This window comes from Chiloscyllium plagiosum, chromosome 25 (assembly GCF_004010195.1).
Source record: "Chiloscyllium plagiosum isolate BGI_BamShark_2017 chromosome 25, ASM401019v2, whole genome shotgun sequence".
NCBI classification, from domain to species: Eukaryota; Metazoa; Chordata; class Chondrichthyes; order Orectolobiformes; family Hemiscylliidae; genus Chiloscyllium; species Chiloscyllium plagiosum.
In genome coordinates, this window is record NC_057734.1 from 21,406,870 (window position 1) to 21,423,182 (window position 16,313).

Below are 16,313 nucleotides of genomic sequence, written 5' to 3' on the forward strand. Positions count from 1 at the left end.
CCAAGTCCCAAGATGGCATGCTGCATGTAGAGTCAATTAAAGAGAAATACATCAGTTTTAGATAGCTAAACACTGAACTTGTACTTGCTGTCCCATTTGGAATTATATGAAATGTCATGAAGAATACAAACATATATAAAATTAATTCAAATGTGTTCCTAAAAAACAATCCAACAGCCTAACCAAATTTGGTCACATAAACAACTTTTAGTTTTTTTTGTCTTTACATAGCAATACGGTTTGTTATAAATGTAAAGAAAGGCATCAAAACAAATTGGTGAAAAGACTTAATTTACCTTTTAATGAATATTTTTGACATACTTCTCATAGTTGGTATAAAACAGTGCTCTGTACATGAAAATAAGTAGCCCTTTCAGACAGTATATGAAAACACAGTGGTACCAAAAGTTGTACATTGTAAATATACTTATTAATTGAATACTTTTGCTAGCAACCTGCATTAAAAGCCCTTAGACATGATAAATCTGCAAATAAACAAATAGCAAACTGAGATCAGAAACATGTTGTCTTAATCATAGAGTCAAACACTGCACACTGAGCACCATTAAGACACACACAATTCAGTTACAGCCCAAAATGACTGTATTTGAAATGCTACCTTCAAGTACAAATTCCAAAATATCTGTACATAAATACTTAGTACATTTTCATGCTCTGCTGGTAAAATGTCCCATTTATTTTGATCTAGAATTTTAAGTAGCAGTCCTCTGTTGTCATGTGTATTAAATTGGATGTGCAATTAATCCACATTTTTTTGTCGATTTGCTATCTATTTTAGCATATATTCTTTAGAATTAAAGTATAAACTTCTAGTGAGATTTTTAAAATGTTTAGGAATTACTGGTATTTAATGTTCAAATTAATAGGAAAGGCAGTGTTCCTTCGGATTGATACCTTGAGTAATACACGGATCATCTCAATATGCTACGAAATAGAATTTCTAAATTATATTTCATCTGATCATCGAAAAACAACAAATGGCTCACTTCAAGATTTGAACTACCATTCCTTACTGCTGTTAATAATAAAAGTAAATTGATCAGTAATGAAGCTCTAATATAATTTAAAGAGACAGGATCCCATTTATTAAACTTCTCCCAAACATTCATTCCAATTCTAAATGTATTCAAATGCAAACTGATGCCAGCTTTAGTTTATAAATGTCCAATGTGAGGGAGGTGGGCTACACAAGTGGACATTCCAATGCAACTATGCTATCTGCATAGTCTGTATTTCTTGATCATTGAAAACACTTGTTAAAAGTGAAAGAAAACTTTAAAAATCTAAATCTCTGTAATTGTTCATTCCCTTTGATCTAAAACTTGTTTACATTCCAATTAAGTAATCATTACTGGCAAGCCTACTTCAAACCAAAAACACTAGTAAAAAGACCCTGAGTGCACAGAGATGTTAGATTCATAAACTGGAAGGGACTAATCTAACAAAGAGTCAATAATCTGTCATATATTGAGCAGGTAATCATTCCGGAGAGAACTGTATGCAAGGAAATGACCAAGGGACAGTGTCTCATTAAACATATTTTTCCAAGTAATGAAACTAATTTACCTTTTGAAATACAAAATTTAAACTGACAATAGTATGATTATACAGCATTTTAGAAAAAAGTAATTTACTTGTGATAGGAAGTAAATGCAAAGTAAACACTTTCACAAATATAGAATAGTGGCTGCTTTATGAAATATTCACGAGAGGCTATGTTTATGAAAAAATACAGAATAGTCATCAAATGGTGAAACATTTTGTGATATCTATAGCAATACTCTGAGATTCCCATTAAGACAGCAGCCTAAAACACAAGTTATTTTCAGCACAAGTAGAGCTAAATGCTCGCAGTTGGACAAGGCAAATCAAGTTAGTCCACTGATGTATTACACACAGGACAAATGTTTTATGAACAGTTCCAGTGGTTTGGTAATCTGCTTACCCCAGTTTACCATATTGTTTCAAGAAGGCAACACAGAGTTTACATTTGTTGACATTTACATTGTTCATAATCATTTCTCTTCGGTTTTATGTGCAAGCCTGTGAGAGATTATCTTGTAGGCTGCAAAGCTGCCTCGCTTGCCTCTGAAGAAATTTGGAGGTACAGTAGCGTAAGGATCTACTCCAGATCCATGATCAGGTTCTGTTATGATAAAGACAACATCGTAAGTTCAGTTGGATGGAAAATTCATTGTACTGTAAAATGTTATGTAATAATCTACCAGTAAAGATTAAAAGGCAAATAATTAACAAATTAAGTTATCTATCATGTTTGCTTTGTTGAATCTTAGATTTATATTTTCTATTCCCTCAGTAGAATCTGAGGGAGTTATTTAGGGGAAATGCACTAGTTTGGATTGTCCATCTAGAATATTGACCTTCATAAGATAGCATTTTACGAACTGTAATTTAGTTGTCAGAATTTGACATGTGTGGCGTGGCAACCCTGGCAACATCCTTGTAAATGACACTGTATGTATGCATTAATTTCAAATATCCCTCTCTAATATTTTAATTCTACTTTTTTTGATACAAATGGGTTAACATTCCAATTGAAATGGAGAAAAAAATTGCAATGAATGCAGAGTATTCTCAAGGTAACAGTAATCATGATCTTTTTCAGATTACCTTTAACATTTCGACAGTGGAATTACGATATCCATTCTCTGCAGCTTCATCACTTAGTCAGTTCCAAGCTTCTGGTGTTACACCAAGAATTTACGTTCAGCAAAGTGTGGAGAAATTACAGGAAAATACTGGCTGAGATAGAAAGGGAAATTCCAGATTTTCCAATAATGGAGGGAAATTAGTCTAAAAAATTAAGGATCTAAAGATGTTACTCACTACATAGAGTCATAGCGTCATAGAAATGTACAGCATGGAAACAGATGATTCGGTCCAACTTGTCCATGCTGACCAGATATCCAAAACTCAATCTAGTCCCAAATGCGAGCACCTAACCCATTTCCCTCCAAACCCTTCCTATTCATATACCCATCCAGATGCATTTTAAATGTTGCAATTCGTCTGGCAGCTCATTCCATACACGTACACCCTCTGTGTGAAAACGTTGCCCCTTAGGTCTCTTTTATATCTTTACTCTCTCACCCTAAACCTAAGCCCTCTAGTTCTGGACTCCTCCACCCCAGGAAAAAAGACCTTGTCTATTTATCCTATCCATGCCCTTCATGATTTTGTAAACCTCTATAAAGTCACCCTCAGCCTCCGACGCTCCAGGGAAAACAGCTCTAGCCTGTTCAACCTTTCTCTATAGCTCAAATCCTCAAACCATGGCAACATTCTTGTAAATCTTTTCTGAACCCTTTCAAGTTTCACAACATCATTCCGATAGGAAGGAGACCAGAAATGCATGCAATATTCCAACAGTCATCTAACCAATGCCCTGTACAGCCGCAACATTACCTCCCAACTCTTGTACTCAGTGCTCTGACTAATAAAGGAAAGCATAACAAATGCTGCCTTCACTATCCTATCTACCTGCGACTCTACTTTCAAGGAGCTTTGAACCTGCACTCCAAGGTCTCACTCCAAGGTCTCTTTGTTCAGCAACACTCCGTAGGACCTTCCCATTAAGTGTATAAGTCCTGCTAAGATTTGCTTTCGCAAAATGCAATACCTCACATTTATCTAAATTAAACTCGACCTGCTAATTCTCAGCCCATTAGCCCATCTGATTAAGATCCCATTGGAATCTGAGATAACCTTCTTCGTTATCCACTACACTTCCAATTTTGGTGTCATCTGCAAACTAACTAACTATACCTCTTTTGCTCACATCCAAATCATTTCTATAAATGATGAAAAGTAGTGGACTCAGCACCGATCCTTATGGCACTCCACCGGTCACAAGCCTCCGGTCTGAAAAACAACCCTCCACCACCTCCCTCTGCCTTCTACCTTTGAGCCAGTTCTGTATCCAAATGGCTAGTTCTCCCTGTATTCCATGAGATCTAACCTTGCTAACCAGTCTCCCATGGGAACTTTGTTGAATGACTTACTGAAATCCACATAGATCACATCTACCACTCTGCCCTCATCAATCCTCTTTGTTACTTCTTCAAAAAACTCAATCACGATTGTGAGACATGGTTTCCAACACATAAAGCCATGTTGACTATTCCTAATCAGTCCTTGCCTTTCCAAATACATGTACATCCTGTCCCTCAGGATTCCCTCCAACAACTTGCCCACCACTGAGGTCAGGCTCACCGGTCTATAGTTCCCTGGGTTGTCTTTACCACCTTTCTTAAACAGTGGCACCACGTTAGCTAACCTCCAGTCTTTTGGCACCTCACCTGTGACTATCAAATAACTCAGTAAGACGCCGAGCAATTACTTCCCTAGCTTCCCACAAGGTCTAGGGTACACCTGATCAGGTCCTAGTGATTTATCCACTTTTATGCGTTTCAAGACATCCAGCATTTCCTCATCTGTAATATGGACATTTTTCAGATCTATTTCCCTACATTCTATATCTTCCATATCCTTTTCCACAGTAAATACTGATACAAAATACTCATTTAGTATCCTCCCTCTTCTCCTGTGGCTCCACACAAAGGCCGCCTTGCTGATCTTTGAGGGGTCCTATTCTCTCCCGAATTACTCTTTTGTCCTTAATGTATTTCTAAAAACCCTTTGGATTCTCCTTAACTCTATTTGCCAAAGCTATTTCATGTCACTTTTTTGCTCTCCTGATTTCTCTCTTAAGTATACTCGTACGCCTTTATACACTTCTAAGGATTCACTTGATCTATCCTGACTATACCTGACATATGCCCAAGTCCCTTCTCCCTACCTTTTAGCTTAGCCTGCTTGGCACACCCTCCTCATTCCTGAAGAAGGGCTTATGCCCGAAACGTCGATTCTCCTTCTCCTTTGATGCTGCCTGACCTGCTGCGCTTTTCCAGCAACACATTTTTAAGCTCTGATCCCCAGCATCTGCAGTCCTCACTTTCTCCTATATGCCTTCTATACCTGACATATGTTTTAATGCACACAGAGAGAGGGAGAGAGAGGCGGGGCGGGGCAGGGGGAAGTCAAAGCAACTAATTTCTCTTGGGTTGGTTTTCTAAATTATAATATAGAATTTTTATTGAAGAAAATTATAAGAAAATATTTTCAGATCGAAACTTAGGTTTAAGGATTTGGGAACCATCCAAAAAGTTTCAATGTAAATACTTTACCAAATTAGTCCTTTCTATCCACAATTTGATAGTTAACTTAAAAAGGAAGCTCTCTCAGTTTTAGTGTAGATATTAGCTTTTAGCAATTAACACTGTGGCACTAATTATTTTATATCAGAAAAAGTCCCTTGTGAATTAACTATGATCAGGTAAATTCAATAATCTATTGCGATAAAAATAGAAATACTAGGAATACCAGCATGCGAAAAATAAATTGGTGAACAATTTTTGTGGGACATTAAAAAAGTAATCCAAGAAAATCTCTTAGAATTGGCCAGAACAAAGGGGTTGGATGTCAAATGTGTTAAAAATTGGTACAATAAGATTAATAACTTGAAACATGAACCTGTCTTTTGTTTTTCAAAAGTTGATATCCCCACTGTGTACTTTGAACAATTAGCTTTATTTCAGATTTTACTGATTTACTTCAGTTTAACTGCAAGCAATGTGAATCAAACTACTGGAACAAGAAGAGCAAATAATTGGTGGGTTGGGCCCAAAGAAATACTTTCTCCATGACAGGTGGCATAATCGGGACATCTCAGGGCCAACCCGTCCAATTATTTGTACTTACAGCCAAATCTGAGGAGACAATTACTCCTCTGAACACATTACAAATGAAGTAAAATAAGACCAGTCCATATTTCGTGTCTTAAGGGGTTGTCATTTTAAAAGTAAACAGGATTAAAAACAGTTGTTGACCCCATGATTAAGAAATTGACTGATTAACTCCTGTTTTCCGGATGTCACAAATGCAGCATGAGTATATTTACAGGTAGGTTGCACAGCCTGTCTTATTGTTGCAGATGTGAACATCCAGCAGAAGTGTGCAGAGCCAGTTGTTCATCAACATGAAGGAAGCCTCCAATACTACTATTTAACAGGATAAACCACCTCTTGCAGGTTGATGTCCTCTGCCTGTTGCTACAAATCTTCAAGTGCTTGTTGCTTTGTGCAGTTATGTCAAGTTGGAGAAGTCTATTGGGAGTGATATGTGCTGAAGGATTTTGTTTACTAATTTTACAATATCTGCACAAAACAGTTAAAGATAGGATGCTTCTCAGCAGCTGGCTGTATCTGCCCACCATGTTTTGGAACTCGTTTTCCCACGTGAACCTGAGCCAGGAGCAATGTGTGAAATGTCAGCACTACTAAAGACATCTAGACTGCAATCTGCCACCTGCTAATGCCAAATACAAATCAGGACAAGACTGAACGCTACTAGCTTTGAGGATGGCCATGTGAATGAAGTTTTCTCTGTTTGGCTCATTGAGACTTGCAGCTGGGGATAATTACAACATCTTGCAGTTTGACATCCACTGTTAAGAAAGAGAGTTCACTCAGGCTCTCTATTCAAGGAAAGTTAGAATTACTTTCAGACTTGCCAGAGATAAGCAGATAGAGAAAGCATGCAGCTCTGGTAGGATTGCAGGCTGTTCAAGTTCCAGTATGCCATTGAATGGACAAACATGCTTTACATGTGCCACATAGCAACTGTACCAAAAAAATCCATGAATGTGTCATCACAGTCATGCACAGTCTCCAATTTGCAGCAGTCCATTGAGTCAACTGCATTTGAACTACCATGGCAAATCAGAGGGTGATGAGGACTATTTGTTGATTATTCTAGTAAGGAACCCAGGTATGTGCATACTGAAAAGACACAAGAAGTCAAAGCTTTTTGTCTTGTGCTCATCAGGATAGGATGCAAGAAACAAAGATGAAAAATGGATTGCAATTTATACAGTGGGTGCTAATTGGTTGGGCAATTGTTGATATGGAGATGCAGCAGGAACATGACTGTCAATCTTAGTTCTCTGTCAGGCAGGTGGATTCTGATTGGTATTTCCATTGGAATGCAGCAGATTGGCAGTCTCTATGACCCTTCTCATTTTCAGCAACTAAAAAGGTGCAATGCATGTATGAATTCATTTTGAGACCATAAAACAGGGACCTGTGTTTAGAATCACATCTAATGTTGAACTCAGTGTTCTGAAACTTGCAAGCACATTCGTGCTTGGAGCCAGCTGTGAATGTTGTTTTGTATAGTCCATCAGTTATTGGACATGGCAACAGAACAGCACTAAAACTCATATATCACATTATTCTTGGTGTGATAAGCAAGACTGTTGTGTCCAGTTAGTGAAGAAAACCACTCAAGGATTTTCTGTAAATGAACAGCATGAAAAGCTAGCTTCACCTGTTGTTCAAATTTATGAGACAGCTTTCCCTTTCACGTTAATCAGACTGGGATAGAGAACTTGGACATGAGCTTCTGTAACATACAGCAAATGTTGATTTCATCAGTGTAGCCATGTCTTTACAAAAATGAAGGAATCCTGCAAAGTCTATGTGGAAAACTTATTCAAACTCGTTGTAACAGCTCACTCAATTATTTGGTAAATTTATGGCGTGTTGAGCTATTCAAGGATAAAGTAGGATATAATGGAATATTGCTTTTGTGATTTTAAGTAGGTCTTTCATTCATGAATGCAGTTACTCCACGGATTTGACCTTGGCGATTGGCATCAGTTCCCGAAGTTGCTGACATGCATGGACCCTCGGGGCCTGCACAGCTGGAAAGCAAATTAGAAGGAATGCTGGCAATAACCTAACAAAGTTAGGTGGACAGGCAGGTAGTACTGAGGAAGTGGGGAGGCTGCAGAAGGAACTAGACAGTTTGGAGGAGTCGTCCAGGAAATGGCTGATGGAATTCAATGTGAGCAAATGCGAGGTCTTGCACTTTGGAAAAAAGAATAGAAGCATGGACTACTTTCTAAACGGTGAGAAAATTCGTAAAGCCGAAGTACAGAGGGATCTGGGAGTGCTAGTTGAGGATTCTCTAAAGGTAAACATGCAGGTTGAGTCCGTGATTAAGAAAGCGAATGCAATGTTGTCAATTATCTCAAGAGGGTTGGAATATAAAGACTAGGACCCGTGGACACAGCCTTAGAATTAGAGGGGGTAAATTCAGAACAGAAATGCGGAGGCATTTCTTCAGCCAGAGAGTGGTGGGCCTGTGGAATTCATTGCCACAGAGTGCAGTGGAGGCTGGGACGCTAAATGTCTTCAAGGCAGAAATTGATAAATTCTTGATGTCACAAGGAATTAAGGGCTACGGGTAGAATGCGGGTAAGTGGAGTTGAAATGCTCATCAGCCATGATTGAATGGCGGAGTGGACTCGATGGGCTGAATGGCCTTACTTCCGCTCCTATGTCTTATGGTCTTAACCTGTGAGGATGAATCCACTATCTGTCTATACCAAGCAGATGACCACCTTTACATGGTTCAAGAGCCTCTGCAACTTGCCAGTGTGGCTGTATGGCCAAGTGTCATGGTGCATCCTACAGATATAACCTTGGAATGATCATTGAGCACAGAATGCATTTTGTTCATATGAGTGCTCCAGTCCCCTTGCCAGGTTTAGGTATATGCATATCAGATTCAGTAAAACATTTGCATTGCAAATGAAAGTCTGTTCATTCATTAGGTGTTCCAGAACTGTCACGTACATTCAGGGCCTAGCATCCTTGTTGGATGCTGGTTTGTGATGAGTTAGAATTTTAATTTAGCAAGTATCCCCTCCTGTTTAATGTGAAGTTAGTTGTCTTATGCTGCTACTTTCTCCATCGCAAAATAGCATCATTGGCCCATCAACTACTGCAACATGGTTGGGTTTGCAAGTATGTCAGCACTTCCATGCTGGAGAAGAGGCTCCAGTTTCTGCACAAAGCCCAGAGTAAGGTTGGTGCTACATTTTTCCATACTCTTTGGCACTGACTGTTGGCCTTCTGGTAGACTTCCTAATGCATCAAGCATTTTGCTACAAATGTCCATCCGCATGTCTCATTGAAGCCCTGGTCCAAGGTAGTGGAATCCGTGTGTGTTCAATGCTCTGGCAAGCTGGAGCTTGTGCTATTCTTACCCTCTGTGTTTGCTGCAGGCCACTTCTTCCTGATCTCTCAGCAAGCGCAGATCCCAAAATATTCCCTTAAGATACATGTACTATCAGTATTTAAGGTGGTGGCTAGGTGTCAAATCCAAGTGAAGGTGATGCAATTTTTTTCCAAGCTCTTCCACTGTGCAGCTGGTTGCAACTATACAAAAAGCTGGTGCGGCCACACTTGGAATATTGTGTACAGTTCTGGTCCCCATCTTTCAGGAAGGATGTGGAAGCATCGGAAAAGGTGCAGAGGAGATTTACCAGGATGTTGCCTGGTCTAGAGGGAAGGTCTTATGAGGAAAGGCTGAGAGACCTGAACCTGTTCTAATTGGCAAGAAGAAGGCTAAGAGGGGATTTGATAGAGACATACAAGATGATCAGAGGATTAGATCGGGTAGACAGTGAAAGTCTTTTTCCTAGGATGATGATGTCAGTGTGTACAAGGGGGCATAACTACAAATTGAGGGGTGATAGATTTAAGACAGATGTCAGAGGCAGGTTCTTTACGCAGAGAGTGGTATGGGCGTGGAATGCCCTACCTTCTAATGTAGTCAACCCAGCCACATTAGGGAGATTTAAACAATCCTTAGATAAGCACATGGATGATTTTGGGATAGTGTCGGGGGATGAGCTGAGAATAGTTCACAGGTTGGCGCAACATCGAGGGTCGAAGGGCCTGTTCTGCGCTGTATTGTTGTATGTTCTAGTGTGTGTGTGTGTGTGTGTGTGTGTATATGTGGCGGGATGGGCTGGGGGGGATGCGGGTGAAACAGAAAGGTTTGAAGGTTGGGCTGGAAGCAAGAAGTGTAAGCTCACACCACCTGCAACTTATAAATGAGAATAGAGTGTGAATGAGAGGCAAATTGAGATGTGGTGGAAGGATTAAATGTAAAGATGCCATCATCTTCAACAGTTTCAGCCCTGCCAAGGGCACATTTTCAGCAATGGCTGTTTCAGCAACATCCAAAGCCATCTCTTCCATAAGATTTAGAAGGGATGATTGTTTTCTTCAATTTCCTCCAGTTATAAAATAGGTGAAGCAAGTGAGCGATGTGAGAACTGTTTGGTTGATGTGATTGAATTAGTGGCAATGCATGCACTCTCAGAGATGAGGGTGTAAGGCTTGCATCTGTGCAAAATGAAAGATGGTCCAGTAAGATGTATGAATGGTAGGCATAAAATCCTATTGATGGGATTATTTGTAGATGAGTAATGGGATCTTGATAAATTGACAATGTTTCAAAACTAATAGTACAGTTGGTAGATCATGGAGGAGAAAGTGGGGACTTCAGATGCTGGAGAGTCAGAGTCAAAAAGTGGCACTGAAAAAGCAGGCCAGGCAGCATCCGAGGAGCAGGAGAGTTGACGTTTTGGGAATAAGCCCTTCCTCGGAGATCACGGCAATTTAAGGTGCATTCTCTTGACTATTCATATGAAGACACTGAATTTCTTCTGGGACTGTGTCCAGATCCTTGGGCCTTGATTCCTGGTAATGGCCTCCATAGATATCTGCTCCTGTTACCCTTTGTGTATCAGGAAACTCTCCTTTTCCCTTGATGGTACAGAGCACCACCTTCTCGCTTTCATCCACTCCATCAAAACCTTTAATGTAAAGTCCAAAAACTTCAGAGCCCACTCTTTCCCTCGTTGTGCCATCTTATGCTCCTTCTGATGACTTGCAGCATCTGCTCCAGCCACAATATACCTCCCCTTTAAGAAATGCAAGCTAACCTTCAGAAGTGCAGTCTGATTTCAATTGGCATTTACTACATGTAACACTGAGTTCCTGCCTAGGCATTGTTGGTGTGAGATCACTCAAATGAATAGGCAGTAGGTTGGGTGTGGATTAATCATACATCTCCCATTTTTGGGGGCTATCCAAAATAAATTCCTTATAATCAAACAACAGTGGGAATGTGATTCAGACAAAGTAAAATCTTCTCAAGGAAAACAGGCAATGAAGGATCAGACCAAGTCCCTAACCTATGGGTGGCACAGTAGCTCAGTGGTTAGCACTGCTACTTCACAGCACCAGGGAGCTGGGTTCGATTCCATTTTCAGGTGACTGTCTATGTGAAGTTTGCATGTTCTCCCTATGTTTGTGTGTGTGTTTCCTTCAGGTACTCTGGTTTCCTCCAGGTACTCTGGTTTCCTCCTACCATCTTAAGATGTGTAGGTTATGTGGATTGGCCATGCTAAATTGCCCTGTAGTGTCATAAGGGTGTGGAGGCTAGGTAGATTACCCATGGGAAATGAGGGTTACAAGGATAGGGTAAGGGGGTGGATTTGGGTAGGATACTGTTCGACGGGTCGGTGTGGACTTGATGTACCGAATGGCCCGCTTCCACAACGTAGGGATTCTGTAATTCTAAAACAATTCAGTCAGTTTGATTTATTGAAGTTGACTGATTCTGAGAGAGATTCACTTTGAAATTCCAGCACCTGTGACAACAGGTAAGAGAGAAAGAGTGTTATTTGTAGAATGGATCATTTCAGATTAATAGGCTAAGTACTTTGCCATGAGGACAGGAAACAAAAGAAAATGTCGAAGAAAATGTATTTAAATGGAAACATTGAACCTGACAAACGGCTTGATCAATTGACTTTAAAATAAAACAGGAGAAACCATTTTGCAGAGGTTCATGATAACTCAGTATATTAAGTTCATTGTAAGTTTTGCAATGTATTAAATTGGTGACCTGGGTTCAAATCCCGCCATGTCAGATGGTAGAATTTGAACTCAATGAAAAAAAATCTAGAATTAGGAGTCTACTGATGACCATGAAACCATTGTCAATTGTTGGAAAAACCCATCTGGTTCACTAATGTCCTTTAGGGAAGGAAATCTGCCATGTTCACCTAGTCTGGTCTACATGTGATTCCAGAGCCACAATAATGTGGTTGACTCTCAACTGCCCTCTGAAATGGCCTAGCAAGCCACTCAGTTGTATCAATCGCTAGAAAGTTATAACAAAAAAATGAAACTGCAGCTGAACTGAACTCCAACACAATCTGTAACTTCATGGCCTAGCATACCCCCCACTCAACCATTACCATCAAGCCAGCGGATCAACCCAGGTTCAATGGAGAGTGTAGGTGGACATGCCAGGAGCACCATCAGGAATAGCTAAAAATGAGGTGTGAACCTGGTGAAACTACCAAACAGGACTACTTGTGTGCCAAATGGCATAAATGGCAAGTGATGGGCAGAGCTAAGCAATCCCATAATCAGTGGATCAGATCTAAGCTCTGCAGTCCTTCCACATCCAGTTGTGAATGGTGGTTAACAATTAAACAACTCACTGGAAGAGGAGGAGGCTCCACATATATCCCCATCCTCAATGATGGAGGAGCCCAGCAAATGAGTGCAAAAGGCTGATGCATTCGCAACAACCTTCAATCAGAAGTACCGAGTGGATGATCCATCGGGCTCCTTCAGTTGTCCTCAGTATCACAAATACCAGTCTCAGCAAATTCGATTCACTCCATGTAATATCAAGAAATGGCTGGAGGCACTGGATACTAAAAAGACAATGGGCTCGGATAACATTCCAGCAATAGTACTGAAGATGTGTGCTCCAGAACCTGCTGCTCCCTTAGCTAAGCTACAAGTGCAAGTAACATTCGTGCCACACAAATGCCTGACAATGACCATCATCAATAAGAGACACTCTAACCACCATACTTGACATTCAGTGGCATTACCATCATTGAATTCCCCCACTGTCAACATCCTTGGGGTTACCATTGACCAGAAGCTCAATGGACTCACCACATCAACACAGTGGCTACAAGAACAGGTCAGAGACTAGAGATAACGCAGCAAGTTAAATCCACCACCTACAAGGCACAAGTCAGGAGTATGATGGAATACTAGGCAAACGTGAGGACTGCAGATGCTGGAAACCAGAATTTAGATCAGAGTGGTGCTGGAAAAGCACAGCAGGTCAGGCAGCATCCTAGAGCAGGAAAATCGACGTTTCGGACAAAAGCCCTTCATCAGGAATAGAGGCAGGAAGCCTCCAGAGAATACTCCCCACTTGCCTGGATGGGGCAGCTCCAACAACACTCAAGAAGCTTGGCACCACCCAGGACAAAGCAACCCACTTGATTGGCACCACATCTACAAACATTAAAACCCTCCGTCACGGGCGCTCAGGAGCAGCAGTGTGTACTGTCTACAAGATGCACTGCAGAAATTCACCAAAGATCCTTAGACAGCATCTTCTAAACCCACAACCACTTCCATCGAGAAGGAAAAGGACAGCAAGTACTTGGGAACACTACCACTTGCAAGTTCCCCTCCAAGCCACTGACCACCCTGACTTGGAAATGTACTGCTGTTCCTTCATAGTCGTTCAGTCGAAATCCTGGAATTTCCTCCCTACTGGCATTGTGGGTCAACCCACAGCAAGTGGACCGCAGCGATTCAGCAAGTGGACTGCAATGATTCAAGAAGGCAGCTCACCATCACCTTCTCAAGGGCAAATAGGGACGGGCTATCAATGCTGGCCAGCTGGCGATGCCCAAGAACACAAATGAATAAAAAAAAGTAATGAGAATGGAGAAGATTTTTTAAAAATCTTAAATTCAGTTTTTGGGAACTTGTACCTCAAGCAAATGCTGTCTTTGCTGGACTAGGATTTTCAAAACTTATTGAATGAATTCAATCAGTATTGTTATTGGTAAGTCCAATCTTTCCATAGAATGTGTTGATTGAATGTGATGCAAAGCTCACTCTCTCACAATTACTCTAGAATCTAAATTTTGATGTTGAACCCATATTGTCTGAAGAATATCATTAATTTGTAATTATCATCAGAGACAGAGGACATGAATTTTCAGATGAGAGGGTTTCTGCTGACACCCAAAGAGTTGTTGGCGATGTAGCCCCATAACAATTTAATGTTCTTTGACCAGAGAGGGCACTTCTGCCCCTAACTCAGTTGTGAGTCCCACCTCAGGGAGCTGCTGGCCAATCTAACTCACTGGCAGCAGAGGCTAGGGCTGCAATTGCAAACGGTATCCAGATTCCAAGTCCCTGAGTCCAGGATGAGTTAAGCACGGGAAGTCTCTTGATGGGGAGCAGAGGGCTGAGGAAGGGTGTAGAAGGAGCTGGGTACTTGACAGAGAAGGCAGTGGCAAATGTAGCACCTGCAGAGGGCAGACCTTGTGGATGAAGGTTTGGTGCAGCAGCTGTTGGAAAGAACTTCTGAGAGAGGCACTCTCCAATCTCATCTGAAGCTTGAGCAGCGTGACCTGCTGGGCTTGCTCTTGCACAAGAACTACTTCCACCAGCTGAGAGGGAAGTAGCCCTTAAATGAGAAATTATCAGCCACTAATTTTCCATTAAAAGGCCTCACTTGGCATGATGGTGGACAATGTAAAATTGCATATTGATCAAGGACAGGCAGGAAGATGGTGAAAAGGTGATCCAGGGAATTTTACAGACTGCCCACTGCCAGCTGAAGTGTAAAACTCTACCCTTACACATAACATGTAAAAGCACAATAAATGACTTGTTGCATTTAAAGTATACACATTTGCCTGCATCAAGGAAACTTAGAAATTAATAATACAATGCTAGCACTTTGCTTGAATGGCAAAGGTTTATCTATAAGGTTTCAGCATATATTTAAAAATACACAGCAGGTTCTTAATGTAGTTCATTATTGGCTGCATTTTCCATTACTGTCCCTTTGTACACTGTTTGAAGAAAGCAAACATTTTCCCATCTTTTAAAGGCTAAGTTGTCAAAATACCATAACATTTTTAGCCAGTAATAAAATTAGTTTAATATCATAAATTATTTGGCCATTATAATTATGTCATGCTTGACATTAAAAATTCATATTTCTTGGTTACTATTATATTATTTGACTAAATAGAAAGATATTGTGATTGTCTGAAATGTTATGAGATGCCACTTTAAGTTACAAAATAAAGATCACAATAGAAAAACAAAGAAACACAAGGAACTCTTAATATTTAATTCTTTAACAATCTATGTATTGTTTTGTGTTTGATTTAACGTGTCCAATGCATTTTGATTTTAGCTCATCTGATTATGATTCCACATTTTAGTTTTACAAAAACAAATTTATGAACAAGATAGGATTTTAACTGATTGGAAAAGTCAATGCAACAATCACTTTACACACAGAAAATGAATATTGAGTATAGACTCAAATAGGACTGTTATAAAATGACTTTTATAAACTGTGTAAAACTATACTTTGAGTCAGATTTACAGCAGGACATTATAATTCAATCTCAGTCTGTGAAATGACAATTGTGTAAGCAAAAAATGCATGAAAAGCATTTGCAATAAATGGGATGCTAAAGAGCACCAAGGAGCAATTACTCTCCTGCGATTACTCTCCTCCTGTAATTCACAATTTTACATGTTGAATGGTAAATTTTATTAGGGTTTATTAGACGTTTTATTAATTTATTTTGCCTTTCTCCCCCTCATTTTCCTGGGAAATTATTCCCAATAAGGAATCCCACCAGTAAGTCATTTACTTTGTTACAGTTGTTATTTACTTTGATCATTCTCTTCTCCATCGTCCAACTTGAACCACACAACCTACCTCTGAGGATGGTGGCTCCACAGTGTGGTTCTTTCATGTGCCGGAAGCTAAACATATTTTTCCCCAAGAGGTCATTTTCATGTGAGTGCCAAGGTAGTGAATGTCTGAAGCTCATTAGGCAACAGCACCCTGTTCCAGCATGCATGATTTAATAGTAACTGTGAATAGATGTCCATTATGCAGTGATCACCCGCACGTATGGGTACCAATGAACATAGGATCCATTTCCATCTACCCATTTACCTCGGCTCTGCCTTTGGATTTTATACACTGGGTGGCATCATTGGTTGGTGCTTTCAATTTGGTATGATCACATGTTTCAACATTTTGGATTACACTCCATTCTCCAAATCAGTTATAGAGATTATTAACAGCAGCTCCAATATGGATCCCTGTGACTTGAAAATAATGATACAGTCTAGAGCCTTTTGTTGTACATATTATTATGTAGTTTAATGCTTTCTACTGCTTCGCCTCATCTCTCACTTAAGTAACATATCCTTACCATGATTTTGTTAAGTATCTGTCAGGTGCATAGTGAAGAGTAT

At 40.1% G+C, this 16,313-nt stretch overlaps 1 protein-coding gene across 3 annotated transcripts in view; it reads right to left on the minus strand.

The window, feature by feature from the left end:
• Nucleotides 1-274: 274 nt before the first annotated feature.
• Nucleotides 275-16,313, minus strand: part of LOC122562631 (EMI domain-containing protein 1-like) — a 342,320-nt gene continuing 326,281 nt past the window's right edge. For 2 of the 3 annotated variants that reach the window (XM_043715640.1, XM_043715641.1), the window contains exon 15: nt 275-2,167. In XM_043715640.1, the coding sequence (XP_043571575.1) occupies nt 2,037-2,167 (131 nt within the window). In that variant the 3' untranslated portion in view covers nt 275-2,036. The remainder of the gene's footprint in view (nt 2,168-16,313) is intronic. The other variant, XM_043715643.1, reaches the window with a different exon arrangement.